The 17428-nt window shown below is 44.2% G+C and overlaps 1 protein-coding gene across 1 annotated transcript in view; it reads right to left on the bottom strand.

Annotated features, from left to right (window-relative positions):
• ANO2 (anoctamin 2) overlaps nt 1-17428 on the bottom strand; it is a 158816-nt gene that overhangs the window by 109114 nt on the left and 32274 nt on the right. Inside the window, exon 10 of the mRNA XM_054399996.1 lies at nt 15409-15473. Coding sequence (XP_054255971.1) covers nt 15409-15473 — 65 coding nt within the window. The remainder of the gene's footprint in view (nt 1-15408; nt 15474-17428) is intronic.

Below are 17428 nucleotides of genomic sequence, written 5' to 3'. Positions count from 1 at the left end.
AGAACCTCAGAGACCTCAAGGACTCTCCAGCACTAAAATTAAACTGCCTTTAGAGAAACAGCAACACAGTTAGAAACTTTTCACAAGGCAGAGAGAATAGGATGGAGGAATGATGGAAAAAAAGCAGCTCACCAGAGAGCACTCAGGGTATTGTGTTGTGACACGTGCTGGAATGTGTCCAGAGAAGGGCCACAAGGATGATCAGGGAGCTAGAGCTCCTCTCCTATAAGGACAGGCTGAGAGAGTTGGGGTTGTTCAGTCTGGAGAAGAGAAGGCTTCGAGGACACATTACTGTGGCCTTCCAGTATCTGAAGGAGACCTAAAAGAAAGCTGGTGAGGGACTTTTCAGGGCTTCAGGTAGTGACAGGACTAGGGGGAATGGATCCAAGCTAGAGGAGGGGAGATTTAGATTAGGTGTTAGGAAGAAGTTCTTCACCATAAGGGTGGTGAGACATTGGAACAGGTTGTCAGGAAGGTGGTAGAAGCCTCATCCCTGGATGTTTTTATGGCCGGGCTGGATGTGGCTTTGGGAAACTTGATCCACCAGCACCCCCGAGTCCTTTTCTATAGGGCTGCTCTCAAGCCAGTCACTGCCCAGGCTGTATCGATACCTGGGATTGCCCCAACCCAGATGCAGGACCCTGCACTTGGCCTTGTTGAATTTCATGAGGTTGGCTGAGGCCCTCCTCTCCAGCCTGTCAAGGTCCCTCTGGATGAATCCCTTCCCTCCAGCCTGTCAACCACACCACACAGCTTGGTGTTGTCAGTGAACTTGCTGAGGGTGCCTCAATGCCCTCGTCCATGTCACCAACAAAGATGACAACGCTTCAAAGAAGTCAATGAAGGCATGAAAAATAGTCCACAATTTGAGCTCATCTAAACTATTTATTGCTTGGGCAAAGGGCCACAAATGAGCACAGAAACTGTTCAAATATTAGAAGCATTTAAAAAAGCAGCTGACCAGGGTCAATCAAGTTGAAGCGCTAGGCTCACGAGGCTTCCTCTTGAATTTTTAAGCCTTCAAGTGAAAAATGTGATCTGTAACTTATAAAACAAAGGCCTGCTATTTGCATCTGTGCCAAAAGAAAGTGAGAAGAGCTCAACAATGTCCTGGCAGCATGAAAAAAAAGCAGTTGCCAAGAAGAAAACTGCACAATGTCCTGTGGCTTAACTGTTTTGAAAATGAAAAAATAATTAAGGCTGCTGTGCCCAAGTTCAGCCCATCAGTGTGCTAGAAAGTGAAATAATCTAAGGAGAAGTAATGACAGTGCTTGGAAGCATGATGACAAAACTAAATCTGAGTTTATCAAGCTAGAGAAAAACAAAGGACACAGACATGCTCCTTCCTTTTTTTGCTGTGTCCCAAGAACTCTTCTCCTGTTGCTCTGAATATGAAGAAAGGCTGAGAGGCCTGGGGGCTTTTTAGTCTGGAGAGGAGTAGACTGAGAGGGGATCTAATCAATGTCTATAAATACCTGAGGGCCTGGGGTCAGGAAGGAAGCCTCTGCTCACTTGTGCCCTGGGATAGGGCAAGGGGCAATGGATGCAAACTACAGCACAGGAGGTTCCATCTCAACATGAGGAAGAACTTTAACTGTGAGGGTGACAGAGCACTGGAACAGGCTCCCCAGAGAGGTTGTGGAGTCTCTTTCTCTGGAGACTTTCAAGACCCATCTGGATGTGTTCCTGTGTGACCTGTGCCAGACTAGGGTCCTGTTCTTGCAGGGGGGTTGGACTCAAAAATCTCCAGAGGTCCCTTCCAGCTCCCAACATCCTCTGATCCTGTGAATAGGAGTCCAGCCTCTGCAAACACCTGTGACCACTTGTGGCAACACCTGCCGCACCCACAGGAATTCAGCAATTTTTGCCTCAGACCGTAAGAATATCATAAAGTGGGTTTCTAGTATCCTTCTTAAAAAATCTCTTAAGAAAGGACTGGCATAGTTTTAGAAGGTTTAGAAGCATCCCACCCCAAGTCAGTAGTTTTGTATTTAGAAATTGCAGTGCTTTGAAAGCAGGACAATTTTTTTTTTTTTTTCACAAATGTGGACATAATAGCCCCTCTATATTTATAAAGTAAAAGAAAAAAAATAAAAGAGAATGATTGTAGTGAATGAAGTGGGAGGGGAAACAAAGGACTCTTTAAGGATAGAGTAAGATGTGCCTTGAGGAAAGGAATTGTTGCAAGGTTTTGTATATTTACACTAAGAACTTGGCACCTTCATTCATTTACATTAGGATAAAGCCAGTCTGTCTTTATTATAGTCAAGGAGTTTCTGATGATTTATGCTGGCATGAGGAGACTTGAGATGAGAGTTTTGCTCTACCTCAGTAGCTGACAAGCATCCTGTTCACACATATCCAGACAAAGCAGAATGCACTCTGCCATTTAGTGAGCTCCATTTCCACATCAGTTCTCTTCTAATGTGGAGACAGGTCCCTTCATATACCACATATGGAATGAGGAGGGAAGTTCTCAGCCAAAACAAGAGGCAAATGGCTTTGATAATGAGTGTAGAAGTAGTAGCCAAGCATTCAGTCCTTTGTGTTGCAATTTTCTCTCTTTCACTGTGGAAGGACTTTTTGAATGCTGATAAAATGGCCACCTACCAAGCACTGGGTTCTCTTGACTAAGAATCATGTGTTTAGAGGAAAGATTTGGCCAAATCAATTATAACTCCATCAAAAGCTGAACAAAAGTTGCCCTTCAAGCAGATGATCAGAAACATTCAAGATTTACAACACCCACCACCCGTGGAAGGCAGATTGGCTCTCCTGGCAGACTTAGGGTAGGAAGTATTGAGAAGGACACAGTGAAAATGTTTACTCAGATCTTTCTGCTTCGCCTATGTGTAACACTTGAAGCAGACATCTGCAATGCACTTCTGTCTGTCTGGCTGCCAAACCAACATCAAAAAGGACAACTGATAATTAAACTCTGTGCTTGCACATTGGTCACGGTGCTTCCACGCCAAGATGCTGCAATTTATAAATAGGCTAAGAATTGGGGGAGGGGGAAGGGGGAAGAGAGAAAGAGGGGGGGAATCACTTATTTTTTTTTTTTTTTAGTCTGTGAAAACAAGTGTGGGATACCTGGAATGTGACTAAAGCATGTGGTGTGTGACACACACTGGAAAGAACTCTGGAGTTGTTCAGGAACAAAGTAATAAAACCGAGGAAGAGACACAGTGGACACTGAGTCACCTAACAGGGAAATTCCTTCAAAACTCTTCAGGTTTTGATTTGTTTGGGGGGTTTTGTTTGTTTTGGTTTGTTGGGTTTTTTTTTATTATTTTCATACCCTATTCTAGGCCAGCTGTTACTTCATGTTTGCCACGATTAATCGTGGCACCACCCTGTGGTGGTGGAATAGTTTCCATGCAATTATTTTTATGCTACTTATTGAGTAGGCTTTCTCCTGTGTAAATGGTCACCCAAGTAACCCAAGTGTATTGCTTATGACTTCAAACTAAACTTATTTACACAGATTGTGGACAAAATCTTGGTGTTTCTACTGCTAGGAGAAAGGACAGGCAGTCCACTCAAAGTATAGTTTCATGACAGAACATTTCTGCTACCAGAGCTACGTGAAAAAACTCCTTCCAAACTTTCTTTCCCTTCCCAGCTTCTAGCCCAGGAAGACAACTCCATTTCTGCCCCACATCAAGCCAGCTTCAAATCACAGGGTTGGAAGGGATCTCAAAGGTCATCTAAATCCAACCCCACTGCCATGGGCAGGAACACTTTCCACTACATCAAATTGCTCAGAGCCACATCCAGCCTGGCTGCAAAACACCTCCAGGGATGAGGCTTCCACCACCTCCCTGGGCAACCTGTTCCAGTGTCTCACCACCCTCATGGTGAAGAATTTCTTCTTAACATCTAATCTAAATCTCCTCTACCTTGGATTCATACCCCTAGTCTGACACCCTAAAAAGTCCCTCACCACCTTTCTTGTAGCCCCCTTCAGATACTGGAAGGCCACAAGAAGGTCTCCTTGGAGCCTTCTCTTCTCCACACTGAAGACTGTGTAAGACTATGAACACCTGTGACAGACCAGTGGAGAAAATACAACCTGATGCAGAGGGTCAGCAATACAATTAATTCCTTCAGACAGCTTTGGCACCAGAAGAAAAATCTACCTTTAAACTGAAGGTAGATCTATCACAGAATCACAGAATACAATGAGTTGCAAGAGACCTCCAAAAGTCTTCTAGTCCAACCCCCTGCAGTAAGCAGGGACATCTTTAACTAGGTTGCTCAGAGATCCATCAAGCCTAACCTTGAATGACTCTAGGGATGTATTCTCCACCACCTCCCTGAGCAACCTTTCCCAGTGTTCCACCACCCTCACAGCAAAGACCTTCTTCCTAATGTCCCATCTAAATCTACCCTTCTCTAGTTTAAACCACAAGTGCAGAACTAATTTCTAGCACATATGAGGTTCAGAACACAGATTTTAACTAGTTTCTGAAATAATAGTTCCCAGTAAATTGGAGTTTCCATCTCAAAACTACAGACTTATTTCAGCAAGACTGCTGAAGTATAGAGAAAATAGAAAGAGAGATTGGCCATTGGAATGGGCTGCCCAGGGGGGTGGTGGAGTCACCATCCCTGGAAGTGTTTAAAATAAGACTGGATGAAGCACTTAGTGCCATGCTTTAATTGATTAGATGGTGTTGGGTGATAGGTTGGACTTGATGATCTCAAAGGTCTTTTCCAACCTGGTCAATTCTATGAAAACCACCCAGCCACAACAACAGAAGCAGGATCTGGACATAACCTCTCTTTATACCTCACCATTTTGCCCCAAACTTTTCTGGATTTGTCTTTTTTTCCCTCTCCACTTGAAAATTTTCTCAAGGAAGGATTCAAGAATTTATTACAACCATCTGGGACACCTGGGTGGAATTAGTGCTCAGCAGCAGCAGCACTGAGGCTGCTGTGCATCCAGAGATCCTAGAGATTTCTACCATGTTTCTGCCTGACAGCATATAGGCACATATTCTGCCCAAACAGACTCCAGAAGAAAGCACAGCAGTGCTAAATCCAGATATGTGGAAAGCGCACCAAATGGAGCAATGTGGAAGCCAAGAAAGGCTCCTGGCAGAAGACAACCCCTCTTGGAAGGACTTGCCAAAAGACTGAAAACCTTTTGTTATTAAAATTTTAAGAGGAGAAAATAAACCAGCTACAGAACCTCATCTAAATTGCAATGCAGGGCAGGAAAGAAAAAAATTCTGTTAGAAGGACCAATGAGTTGTGCACACAGAGAACAAAGAAAGGAGTCTCTCTTAAAGGTAAGAGCAGATGATTTTCCCTGAACTGGAGATAAGGAACAAGGCTGTCCAACAGAGAGTGATTATATAGGTGTTCATGAAAGTAGTTGCTAAGAGCATGCAAGAACCCTAAATCAACTCCTAAATGTTGAGCTGGTTCTAATACCTGGGGGTATTGGTTGGTAGATGACTGAATATGAGTCAGCAATGCCCAGGTGGCCAAGAAAGCCAATGGCATCCTGGCTTGGATCACAAACACTGTGGCCAGCAGGGACAGGGAGGTGATCATCCCCCTGTGCTCAGCACTGCTGAGGCCACACCTCGAGTGTTGTGTTCAGCTCTGGGCCCCTCACTACAGGAAGGACATTGAGGGGCTGGAGCATGTCCAGAGAAGGGCAATGAGGCTGGAGAAGGGCCTGGAGCATCTGGGCTGTGAGGAACATCTGAAGGAGCTGGGGGTGTGCAGTCTGGAGAAGAGGAGGCTGAGAGGAGACCTCATTGCTCTCTACAACTACCTGAAGGGAGGTTGGAGCAAAGAGAGGGCAGCCTCTTCTCCTTGGTGTCAAGCAACAGGACCAGAAGAAATGGTTCCAAGCTTCACCAGGGGAGGTTCAGTCTGGATATTAGGAAATATTTCTTCACTGAAAGGATTCTCAAGCACTGGAATGCTCTGCCCAGGGCAGTGCTGGAGTCAACATCCCTGGAGGTGTTTTAGCAGTGTATGGACGTGGTGCTTAGGGCCATGGTTTAGTGTTGACCCTTCAGTGCTGGCTTGAGGATTGGACTGAATGGTCTTGAAAGTCTCTTCCAGTCAACTATATTCATTGATTCTGTGATATTCTGTGATTCTGTTTGTGTCCACATCTGCAAATGTCCCTCATTCAGTTTGGAACACTTTGTACCAGATCAGGAAGACCTCGAAACAACTTGAGAGCTTCAGCCCAGATTTTGATTTCTATGAGAGCCTTCTTCATACTCTGTGTATTTTCTCTAGCAATTAATACAGTCATCAACATTCACAAAAAAAAAAAAAAAAAACACCCAAAAAAGACCCCAAAAACCAAAAAAACCAACAGAGAAACTAGGAATCTGACCCTTTTTGCCTGAAAGTGTCAGGAAGAAAGATACCACCAGAGCCATTTAATCAAAGCCTTTTGGTTAAAGTTCCTGTCTAAAAACATTGATTAAAAAATATTTCCTGCATCTACCTGAAGTCTGGAGCCAAACCTGCCTAAATTACAGATTATAACAGCCACAGATATATTTTTTCTTTTTTCCCCAAAAAAATAACTGTGGAATATTACTTACGATTCACTACAGCACAAAAAAGCCACAAACAAAAAAAAAACAACCCAACCCAATGCAACCCAACCCAAACCAAACCAGAACAGAACAAAACAAAAACCCCTCACCCAACTGTTAAAATATTACAACTACTTAGAGAAAAGAGATTTTGAAACCCACTTAAGATGTAAAAATGGTTTCCCCTAGTCTCTGAGCTCTATAGAAATAATTACTATTCAAAGCAGTATTGTGTCACTGTGTCTTCTCTCACTGGAGAAGGTGATGTGTGGAGGGAAAGGGAATATTCAAGTTCTCTGAGGAGACCTTCTTGTGGCCTTCCAGTATCTGAAGGGGGCCTACAAGAAAGCTGGGGAGGGAATTTTTAGGGTGTCAAGTAGGGACAGGACTAGAGGGAATGGAACAAAAACTAGAAATGGGAAGATTAAGATTGGATGTTTAGAAGAAATTCTTCCCCATGAGGGTGGTGAGACCACCGGAACAGGTTGCCCTGGGAGGTGGTAGAAGCCTCATCTCTGGAGGTTTTTAAGGCCAGGTTGTATGTGGCTCTGAGCAACCTGATGTAGTGTGAGGTGTCCCTGCCCATGGCAGGGGATTGGAATTGGATGATCCTTGAGGTCCCTTCCAACCCTAACAATTCTATGATTCTATGCATTCTAGTGATGTCCAAAATCTGGGGGGAAAAAAATATGTAGAATAAACCCTACAGAATTTGTGTATTATCTGCAATTTAAAGGAGCAAAAAGTCAAACCTTACACCCACAAAGAAATAAATCCAGGACAAGCCACTCACTGAGCTTCATAGATTCACAAACTTCATTACTTCCATTCCAAGAAACTGTCAGAACACAACTGCAAGGACATAATTTGTGGCAATGGATTTGGAATATAAACTGAACAAAAGCCTTTGTTTACTTACTGTAATGCAAAGAACAATAGCAGCATAATAAGTACAGATGTAATGTGACTGAGACAGAAAGGAAGGCTGACTATCCACCCAGTGGATATGCAGGCTACATGATGCTGGTTTGTCGCAGAATCACAAAGTCATAGAACTGATTTGTTTGGAAAAGACTTCTAAGATCGTGAGGATGATCAGAGGGCTGGAGCACCTCTCCTGTGGGGACAGGCTGAGAGAGCTGGGGTTGTTCAGTTTGGAGAAGAGAAGGTTCTGAGGAGACCTTCCAGTATCTGAAGGGGACCTACAAGTAAGCTGGTGAAGGACATTTTGGGGTGTCAGGTAATTATAGGATTAGGGTGCATGTTGTTAGGAACAAGTTCTTTAGCATGAGAGTGGTGGAACACTGCAAGAGGTTGCCCAGGGAGGTAGTTGAGGCCCCATCCCTGGAGATATTCAAGGTGAGGCTCAACAGGGCTCTGGGCAACCTGATCTAGTTGAGGATGTCCCTGCTGACTGTGGAGGGGTTGCATTAGATGACCTTTGGAGGTCCCTTCTATGATTCTAAGTCAACAGTGGTTATTGACCTAGTGGAGGAAAGGAGCACAGTTTGACTTCATGAACACCTCAGTACACCAAGTGATGCTGGATGTAAGAAACAAATCACTCATTCAGCTCTGCATGCAGCATTTTCTCTCCTAAGAGACTCCATAAGCTCCTACACATAAGGAGTAAATTATTTCATATGATACTATGAATGAACCTCCCTGTTGGCCTGGCAGAACCTTTTTTCTTCCTGTGTCATTTCACACCTATTGCGACTTGCTCTTTTGGGTTTTCTTCACTTGCAAATGAAACATTTGCCCAAGCTTCCACCTGGAACAGCTGTGAGGCCACTCATGTTTTATTCCTTTTTAATTTTCACAAGATGATTTGCATGATTTTCACAATCACAACACTTTGAAGCTCCAACACTGGCTTCTTTTAATAAATTACCTTTATTTATACCTGTTAATATTTCAGGGATGCTTCTTTTGCTTTTCAAATGACTGTAGCTAAGCCCTTACTACAGAGTCTGGGTGCATTTCATGTATTAGGAAATAAGTACTCGTGAACTATTGTCACTGGAAGTGTTGCTTCTGTCTGATAGACACCATCTAGTGGCTAAAAAAAGGATGGATAGTGTCCAATAAGACACAAATACCATGTTTGGGTTTTTTTAGTCATAATCTTACTGCATACCTTAAGATAGTAAATCTTGCCTCTTGCCACTTTGAGACAGTAAGATTTCACAGAATCACAGAATGTGAGGGGATGGAAGGGGCCCTGAAAGATCATCCAGTCCAACCTCCTTGCCAGAACAAGTCACATAGGCACATGTTCAGGTGGGTTTTAAATGTCTCTAGTGAGGGAATCTCCACAACCCCCCTGGGCAGCCTGTTCCACCCTCACAGTGAAATAATTCTTCCTCCTGTTTCCATGGAACTTCCTATGCCTCAGCTTCCACCCACTGCCCCTTGTCCTGTCATTGGGCATCACCCAGCAGAGCCTGGCTCCATCCTCTTGGCACTCACCCTTTACCTCTTTATAAACATGAATGAGGGCATCCCTCAGGCTCCTCTTCTCCAAGCTGCAGAGCCCTCAGCTCCCTCAGTCTGTCCTCATAAGGAAGGTGTTCCACTCCCTTCAGCATCTTTGTGGCTCTGTGCTGGATTCTTTCAGGCAGTTTCCTGAGGTCCTGCTCTTGTGAGACCCCACTTGGAGTACTGTGTCCAGTTCTGGTGCTCCTATTACAAGATCTGAAGGTGCTGGAACGTGTCTAGAGAAAGGCCTCAAGGATGATCAGAGGGCTGGAGCTCCTGTCCTATGAGGACAGACTGAGAGAGTTGGGGTTGTTCAGTTTGGAGAAGAGAAGGCTCTGAGTAGACCTTATTATGGCCTTCCAGGATCTGAAGGGGGCTACAAGAAAGCTGGGGAGGGACTTTTTAGGGTGTCAGGTAATGATAGGACTAGGGGGAATAGAACAAAACTAGAAATGGGTAGATTCAGATTGGATGTTAGAAGAAGTTCTTCACCATGAGACTGGTGAGACACTGGAACAGGTTGCCCTGGGAAGTGGTAGAAGCCTCATCCCTGGAGGTTTTTAAGGCCAGGCTGGATGTGGCTTTGAGCAATCTGATCTAGTGTGAGGTCCCTGCCCCTGTCAGGGGGGTTGGAACTGGATGATTCTTGAGGTCCCTTCCAACCCTGACAATTCTATGATTCTAACTGCAACCATGCAGTAACCATTTTCTGCTCTCTGCAGTTCCCAGCCACACACACCTCTGGATGCTATAAGTGTTTGTATGCAAATAAAATAAAAATCTACAGGGCTTCATCTTTTGTTTCCAAAATGCAGCCTCCCACCTCTGGCTTTTGCTTCTTCCATTTAAAAGACCAAACTTTCATTTCCTATTAAAACACACTAATAGCAGCCCCTCCATATACACCTAGTGGATCAGGACCCAACACTTGTGTCCATTAAGAAGTTTCTGGCTGTGAAGTTTAGGCACCACACTGATATTCCAGAGCTTAGCCTGAGAGAGTTCTGCACACAGATGAAATGCAACTTCAGCAGCCTAAAAAGCTACATGATCCAAGAAGGAGGAACCTGCTTCAACCTTCAGAGCCTTGGCTTTGCATTAGTCCTGGTGTAGATGTGTACATTTTTGCTAGATCTAGCTTTTGAAAAATTTCACTGGAGTGAGGACTCTGGATGGTAATGAGGATCTTAGTGCTCAGACAGCAGCCTGAAGCCTGGGAATTATGTTTATCAGGAAAGCAGGGATCTGGTTTTCCTCATCATTGCAATACAAACCTACTGGCTTAACATTCCATCTCATACAAGCAATTATAAATAAGACCAAGCTCTTGCCAAAACAGACAGAGAGAGAACCGCTTCCTAAAGGACTGACAAAGTCTATGACATGCAGAGCTGTGAGTAAATCATCTCACTCCAGTCACAGGCCTGCATCCAGCAGAGTAATTCAATACAAATTCTTCAATGATTTATGCACCACGAGAAGACAACTCTCTGCTTTGCCACAAACAGAGGCTGGAGCACTCCTTGAAGCCCTGTGATGTGATGTTCCAAGGCTGGAGGGGAAACTCCCTGCAACTGCAGATGAAAAGTTCTGTCCCAACATCAAGCACCTAGTATGCAGCCCATTGAGTGGACATATGCTAGGATACAAAATCCATTCATGAATAAACTGGGATTGTGAGGGGGTAATGAGATCATACAGACGCTGGAAAGGGGAAAGAATTACAACGAACGCTCCTTTCTCAGGAGCTAGGACTAAGCTGCAGGGTCCCACTTGCTTCTGGCTCCTTCCTTTCTGCACAAAGGACAATGTCAAGGCTTAGAGGATGCTGCTATAGCACTTCCCCACTGTACCTAGGGATTTAGTGATGGTGAACTGTAAGCTGAATGTACCCCACACTGGGAACGAATCTTTGTGGCAGAGCTCCTTGGAACTATAAAAAATATGTTGGTCTCAAAGTGCAGAGAGGTTATAGCAAGAAGATATGCTCAGATTATTGACTCAGGCACATTCTCAGTCAAGGTTTGGAAAGGAGGTAGATGGACTACTGGTGGAGCCCATAGGCATTGTTCTGCTTAATGCTATGTTTGTTCTGTTGCTGCAGTTTTAAAGCTGTTCTCTCTCGCTCCTAATAAAGAGCTTCCTGAGTATAACCTCAGCGTCTCTGTGAATGTTGAAGATATGCCTGCTTGTGGTCATTTCAGGCTGTACCTTGAGAATTTCCCACAGATCTTGAACAGAAAGTGATAGAATGTAAATAATGTCTAGTGTGAGGTGTCCCTGCTCAAGGCAGGGGGGTTGGAACTAGATGATCCTTGTGGTCCCTTCCAACCCTGACTGATTCGATGATTCTATGAAATTGCCACTGGGTGTAAAAGGGAAAATAATGATAAGTTCTGACTAATCCCATTGGACAGACTCCTTCCAAAGTTGGTTTGTATAAACTAACTTCCTCTCTTTTCAGCTTCCTTTGCTCTGGCAGATACTAACTTGTGCTTCTGCTGGCTTTGCTGACCTTGAATGTGTTCTTGTTGTGGTTAAGTAACTAACAGCAGCTCTCTGCTCTTTCTCTTGTCCCATGTACAGAAGGGCTAGGGAAGGGAGCAGAGAGTGAGAAGCTGTTAGTGGTGGTTTATAAATTGTATATATGTGTGGTTTATAAATTGTATATATATGTAAATATTGTATAATTTTGTACATATTCATTACATTTCCTTTCTAGATTGTAGTTTGGCTTGTAACTGCAGCTTCATTTGCTTTCCAACTGAGCTGGTCTGGCAATTTTATGTTGGGGGAGGAATTTCAACCCACCACACTGCTAAAGCCAGTCAGGGAAGAATTGCACAGTGTTTCCATATTTCTGTATGGGAGCTGAGTCATTTAGTTATTTCACAGGCTTTTACTGTCATTATGCACCTGGCATAAGGGAACCCTCTCCAGAGTCCCACGAATCAGTGTTGTCTCAGAATACTACAGTAATTCACTGGACTGAAAGGGAGAGCACAACACTTTAAACACACTAATCAATAATAGACAAAGAGAAAGAGGACCTTAAAGTTGAGGAGCACCTCAATGGCACACAGTGGAATAAATAAAGGGCTATAAATGAAAAGAATCAACAAGTGAAAGAGGACCTTAAAGTTGAGGAGCACATCAGCAGCAGATAGTGGAATAAATAAAGGGCTATAAATGAAAAAAATCAACAGGTGAAAGAGGACCTTAAAGTTGAGGAGCACCTCAGTGGCACATAGTGGAGTAAATAAAAGGCTATACCTGAAAAGAATCAATGGATAAGCCTGAAGCATGCTTGGTTTGCACCAAAAAGGCATTTCTGTTAAGCAAGGAATCAAACTGTCAGGCAGAGAAAAGCTGCTCATTGTAACAGTGTGCAGATCCCATGCTGTAAGTGATGTCTTACTCAGAAGGTAGTAAATAACCACCTGACCAGGCAGTTTCTTTAGCAGAGAGAAAAAATCATAATGTATGTATTCTCCAGGCATGAGGAGCTGGATGTTACCCTGCACATCTACTATGGTGGAGGTTTCTTTTCTCTCTGTAGCCTTATGATGGAAGCTGGTGACAGCCAGGTGAGCCTTGCAGAGGGAGGGAGGGAGCTCAAAGCTCAGCTCACTGCTCTATTAGCTGTATACAGGAGGCAGGCTTCACCGCTCCCTGCTTTGAAACCTGGCTTTCAGAAAAGGTATATATGGGTATGGACTGACCTGCTGGGTCAGCTGTCTTACCATGGAATGGGATGGGATGCTACACATACACATATAACCATAGATATATAGCTACACAGACAGAGAGACCTGGTCTCACTCTGGAGAAAAGAAGGCTCTGAGGAAACCTCATGGTGGCCTTCCAGTATCTGAAGGGGGCCTACAAGAAAGCTGGGGAGGGATTTTTTAGGGTGTCAGGTAGTGATAGGACTAGGGGGAATGGAACAAAACTAGAAATGGGTAGATTTAGATTGGATGTTAGGAAGAAATTCTTCACCTTGAGGGTGGTGAGAGACTGGAACAGGTTGCCCTGGGAGGTGGTGGAAGCCTCATCCCTGGAGGTTTTTTGCAGCCAGGCTGGATGTGGCTCTGAGCAACCTGATGTAGTGTGAGGTGTCCCTGCCCATGGCAGAGGGGTTGGAACTGGATGATCCTTGAGATCCCTTCCAACCCTGACAATTCTGTGATTTTATGTATAAATACATAGATGCATAGATGTATAGACATATAGATGTATAAATATAGAGATACAGAGGTATATAGATGTGTAGATATATAGACGTGCAGATATATAGATATACCTCCCAAAACTTTAGTCTGGTCTGATTAGGTTTGTCCCTGAGGCAAGCAATCATCAGGGGCATCCTTCACTAGAGCAGGTTACTCAGAGCCTTCTAAAGCCTCACCGTAAATATCCACAGGGATGGGGCCTCAACTCCCTCCCTGGGCAACCTCTTGCAATGTTCCACCACCCTCATGCTAAAGAACTCTCTCTTCAGATACTGGCAGGCTGCTATTTGGTCTCCCTGGAGCCTTCTCTTCTCCTGGCTGAACAACTCCAGCTCCCACAGCCTGCCCTTGTAGCAGTGCTGCCCCAGCCCTCTGATCACCTTTGTGGCCCTCTCTGGACCTGCTCCATCAAGTCCATGTCCTTCCTATGTTGAGAGCTCCAGAGCTGGACACATTAGGTGATGGACTCAGTCAGAACATGCTCTGAGTATAAGGCAACATAAATATTGCCTCTCCTGTCTATCAAAGCCTAGATTTAAACTTGTCATGTTACACAATGCTTCCACAACCAAAGCTGAGGTTAAACTAAGAAGGATGGCAGTAAATTATCAATGTGCACAAAGGGTGGCTGAGGTTTGTTAATGGAAGAAGCATTCACACTGTGAATGAATTCAAATCTCCACCACAGCACAGAAGTGCAAAATCCTCTTTCAACTGCAGGAGGAAAAGAGAAGTCGTTCTTCAGGTATATATACTTTAAAGCTCTAACATTACCCAGAAAATAAAAAACACATTTCTTTTAGTGGTAACAGTCAAACTAGCAGTCAAGCAAAGTATGGAAGATAAAAGGAAGAGAAATCATCTCTTAAAAGGAAAAGAAATAATCTCTGAGAACAGTGAATCAGTTGCACATGTCTGTTCCTTTTCTTCTTTCTTTCTCACAGGAGTATAAACCATAGAGTTTATATGAAATGATATCAGCATAGTGAAACATTATAATGGAGACAGCAAAACAGGAATGAAGATGGAATGTAAGCAGATGTAGCTCTACTTGAATTCAACTGAGCTGTCAGGTCTGGTAAAACGAGAACTGCTGCAGTCATTCACAGTTTAACAAACGTTTGTGGTACTTCCTAACAACATACTAGGCACTGGAAACTCATTCTGAGTTGGCCTGTTCCATACCAGTGGGGCAGTGGTTTCAAATTAGGGAAGAGGAGATTAAGATTGGATGTGAAGAACAAGTTCCTTAGCATGAGGGTGGTGGAACACTGCAGGAGGTTGCCCAGGGAGGGAGTTGAGGCTCCATCCCTGGAGATGTTCAAGGTGAGGCTTGACAGGGCTCTGAGCAACCTGCTCTAGTGGAGGATGTCCCTGCTGACTGCAGGGGGGTTGGACTAGATGAACTTTGGAGGTCCCTTTAAACCCAAACAACTCCATGATCCTTTCATTCTATCATTCTATGATACAAACACGAGCTTCAGATCATAGAATCATAGAATCACAGAATCATAGAATCAGTCAGGGTTGGAAGGGACCACAAGGATCATCCAGTTCCAACCCCCCTGCCATGGCCAGGGACACCTCACACTACATCAGGCTGGCCAGAGCCTCATCCAGCCTGGCCTCAAACACCTCCAGGGATGGGGCCTCAACCACCTCCCTGGACAACCCATTCCAGGCTCTCACCACTCTCATGGGGAAGAACTTCTTCCTTACATGCAGCCCGAATCTCCCCACTTCCAGCTTTATTCCATTCCCCATATTTATGCCGTTCCCCATATTTATTCCATTCCCCATATTTTCTGACCATAATCTCCAATAAAAAAATTGATCAGTGTGAATGGAAATTCCTCTTTTTTTGGAAAAATTTAATTCTTTTTTCTTTTTTTTTCTTTTAAACAAAAAATATCTGAAGTATGAATTCTTCCAGGAATAAGCCACTATACAGAAGCAAAGCTGTGATGTTGTCACTGGAACATCAAAGGAACAGAAAAAGCAGTGAGAGCATTATTTGCAATGCTCTGATCAATCCAGGATTCTGTTTGCTGAAGTTACTGGAACTTAATTATTCTGCACAAGGTCCCTCAATGTTTTATAAAAGTCCATGTTACCTTATAAGGTCAATAGGCTGAAACTTGTAAAACACTCCATATCTTGCCCATTCCTGATACAGCAACTGGAAAAGAAGAAGAAGAAGAAGAAACAACAAACAAACAGATTAACTTGGCACAAGTAGCCCCACTTGGGTTTAGAAACATCTTCAAAGAGTTAAATATATATATAGCAGAAAAAGTAATTTCTCATGCTTCAATATAAACTTCCAAGTTTGTTTTTTTTTTTTTTTTCAGGCAGTTGTGGAAGATTCCAACCAAGCCAGCAGTGCAAGGATGGTGCACACACATCTTTCTCCACAAATAATATCCGTGTTCCTAACACCCAATCTGAATCTGCTGTTCTCTACTTTGAAGCCATTGCTCATCCTGTCACTGCAGCCCTCTGCAAACAGTTTCTCTCCATCCTTCTTGTAGCCCCCTTCATGTACTGGAAGGCTGCTATTAGCTCTCCCTGAAGCCTTCTCTTCTCTATGCTGAGCAATCCCAGGTCCCTCAGCCTGTCCTTGTAGAAGATGTGCTACAGCCCCCTGATCATTTTTGTGACCCTCCTGTGGACCCACTCTATTGGGTGCATGTCTTTCCACAACACCAAATACACCAAAAATAGTCAAACTAAGTAATTTTAAACCAGTATGATACAGATTTATTTCCAAATCTGCAACATGTGTAACTCAATAGTTTAGTTGCAGGTTACATTGACATCTCTGTAATTCAATCTGCAAAACAGAGCCATGAAGCTATTTTTTTCCCCCAATAAACAACAGACTATTGTAAAATGGAGTAAAGGTCTCCCTGGAGCCTTCTCTTCTCCAGGCTGAACACCCCCAGCTCCCTCAGCCTGTCCTCATAGCAGAGCTGCTTCATCCCCTTGATCATTTTCATGGCCCTCCCCTTGACCTGCTCCATCAGGTCCATGTCCTTCCTGTGTTGAGAGCTCCAGAGCTGGATGCAGCACTCCAGGTGAGGTCTCCCCAGAGCAAAGTGGCAGAATCTCCTCTCTCCATCTCTGACCACACTTCTTTTGCTGCAGCCCAGGCTGCTATTGGCCTTCGGGGCTTCAAGTGCACACTGCTGGCTCCTGTCCAGCTTCTCATCCACCAGCAACCCCAAGTCCTATTCCACAGGGCTGTTTTCTATCACCTCCTCCCTCAGCCTGTATTGATCATGAGGGTTGTTTCAACCCAGCTGCAGGACCCTGCATTTGATCTTGTTGAACCTCATGAGGTTTGCCAGCTACCAGCATGCTACACCATATCATATGAAAGTAACAGCACAGTTAAAATAAGTATGGAGAAATTTCATAGAGTGTAACTGCAGAGATGGAGACCTTGACATATTTTGAGGTTTTCCAATCACATTTTTCAACTGCTTAAAATGCTTCTCCTCCTGCAGGTGCTATGTGAAAGAACTAAAGAAGCCAGTAAGCAGTTAAGAGCTGGATCCTTCAAATATGCACCCAGAGGACTATTTTTGTTCAGAATATGGAAATGTCTTGCAGCCATTGAAGTGCACAGAGCTCTGCCATTGCATACTACTTAAAGGCACAGCAATGTGCCTGTGTGGCAAAGAGGACTAATGGAATCCTGGGGTGCATCAAGAAGAGTGTGGCCAGCAGGTCTATGGAGGTTCTCCTGGCCCTGTGCTTTACTCTGCCCTGCTAAGACCACCTGTGGAATACTGTGCCCAGTTTTGGGCTCCCCAATTCAGGAGATACAGGGATCTACTGGAGAGAGTCCAACAGAGAGCCATGAGGATGACTGGGGAAATGAACATCTCTGCTATGAAGAAAGACTGAGAGACCTGGGGCTGTTTATTCTGGAGAGGAGAAGGCAGACAGGGGACCTTAACAACATCTATAAGTATCTGAGGGGTGGGTATCGAGGTGAAGGTGCCAGGCTCTTTTTGGTGGTGCTCAGTGATAGGACAAGGAACAATGGGTACTAGATAGAAAACAGGAGGTTCCACTGGAACACGAGACACTTCTTTATGGTGAGGGTAAGAGAGCCCTGGAGCAGCC

The sequence above is a fragment of the Indicator indicator genome, chromosome 3, assembly GCF_027791375.1.
Source record: "Indicator indicator isolate 239-I01 chromosome 3, UM_Iind_1.1, whole genome shotgun sequence".
NCBI classification, from domain to species: domain Eukaryota; kingdom Metazoa; phylum Chordata; class Aves; order Piciformes; family Indicatoridae; genus Indicator; species Indicator indicator.
This window is presented reverse-complemented; position numbering and strand designations above follow the sequence as displayed.